At 37.5% G+C, this 1,000-nt stretch overlaps 1 protein-coding gene across 2 annotated transcripts in view; it reads left to right on the forward strand.

Annotated features, from left to right (window-relative positions):
* Positions 1–749: 749 nt before the first annotated feature.
* Positions 750–1,000, forward strand: part of LOC106879738 (CWF19-like protein 1) — a 12,810-nt gene continuing 12,559 nt past the window's right edge. For both annotated transcript variants that reach the window (XM_052971740.1, XM_052971741.1), the window contains exon 1: positions 750–896. In XM_052971740.1, coding sequence (XP_052827700.1) covers positions 807–896 — 90 coding nt within the window. In that variant the 5' untranslated portion in view covers positions 750–806. The remainder of the gene's footprint in view (positions 897–1,000) is intronic.

The following is a 1,000-nucleotide window of genomic DNA, read 5'->3' on the forward strand; positions in this document are numbered from 1 at the left end:
GGCACATAAAAGACACCATTTCGAGCGTGGCCGTTTTCGTGCGGGTGACACGTAGAAGCACCCACTACACTCTCTGAGTGGTTGGCGTTAGGAAGGGCATCCAGCTGTAGAAACTCTGCCAAATTAGACTGGAGCCTGGTGTTGCCATCCGGTTTCACCAGTCCTCAGTCAAATCGTGCAACCCATGCTAGCATGGAAAGCGGACGTTAAACGATGATGATGATGATGATGATGATATTAGTTTCAAATTTTGACACAAAATCAGCAAGTTCAGGGGAGAGGATAAGTCGATTATATCGACCCCAGTGCTTCACTGATACTTATTTCATCTGAAAGGATGAAAGGCAAAGTCAACCATGGTGAAATTTGAACTCTGAACATAAAGACAGATGAAATGCTGCTAAGCATTTTGCCCAGTGTGCTAATGATTCTGGCAGTTCATCGCCTTCTTTGATGAAATATTAACTCCAATAGAAAAGTCCTTTAGATAAAACCAAACTGCTTTCTGTCTCCTCATTTAACTTTTTCTAATGAATTGTAGTGCACCTGAGTACTGTATACAATAAGCTCATTATGATGTTACTTAAAGGTTTAGATGTCAAATACAGCTAAGATAAAAGTAAGAATGGGGTATCTGGAGATAACCAGATAGTAATGATCAAAATGTTATATGAAATTCAAAATTATAAAAGATGAAATTAATAGCCTGGAAAATTTAAACGATTATCATCTTAAACAATTTGAAATATTTGAATATAATTTTTTTCCAGTTCCTTTATGCTTTTCACATTGAGCCTCTTATAAATATGGACAACATAGAATTAATAAAACAACCTGAAGATGCCACTGAATGTCCTTACCAGTTGTCTCAGTTACAGGATAGCAGAGTAAAAGATGTAAGTGGTTAATGTTTTACTTTCAGATCTAACTGCTGTTGTTTATTTTGTAATTTTGTTGAGAGAGAGGTGGGAGGGAGGGAGTGAGTGAGAGAGAGAGTGAG

This window comes from Octopus bimaculoides, chromosome 11 (genome assembly GCF_001194135.2).
Source record: "Octopus bimaculoides isolate UCB-OBI-ISO-001 chromosome 11, ASM119413v2, whole genome shotgun sequence".
Taxonomy (NCBI): Eukaryota; Metazoa; Mollusca; class Cephalopoda; order Octopoda; family Octopodidae; genus Octopus; species Octopus bimaculoides.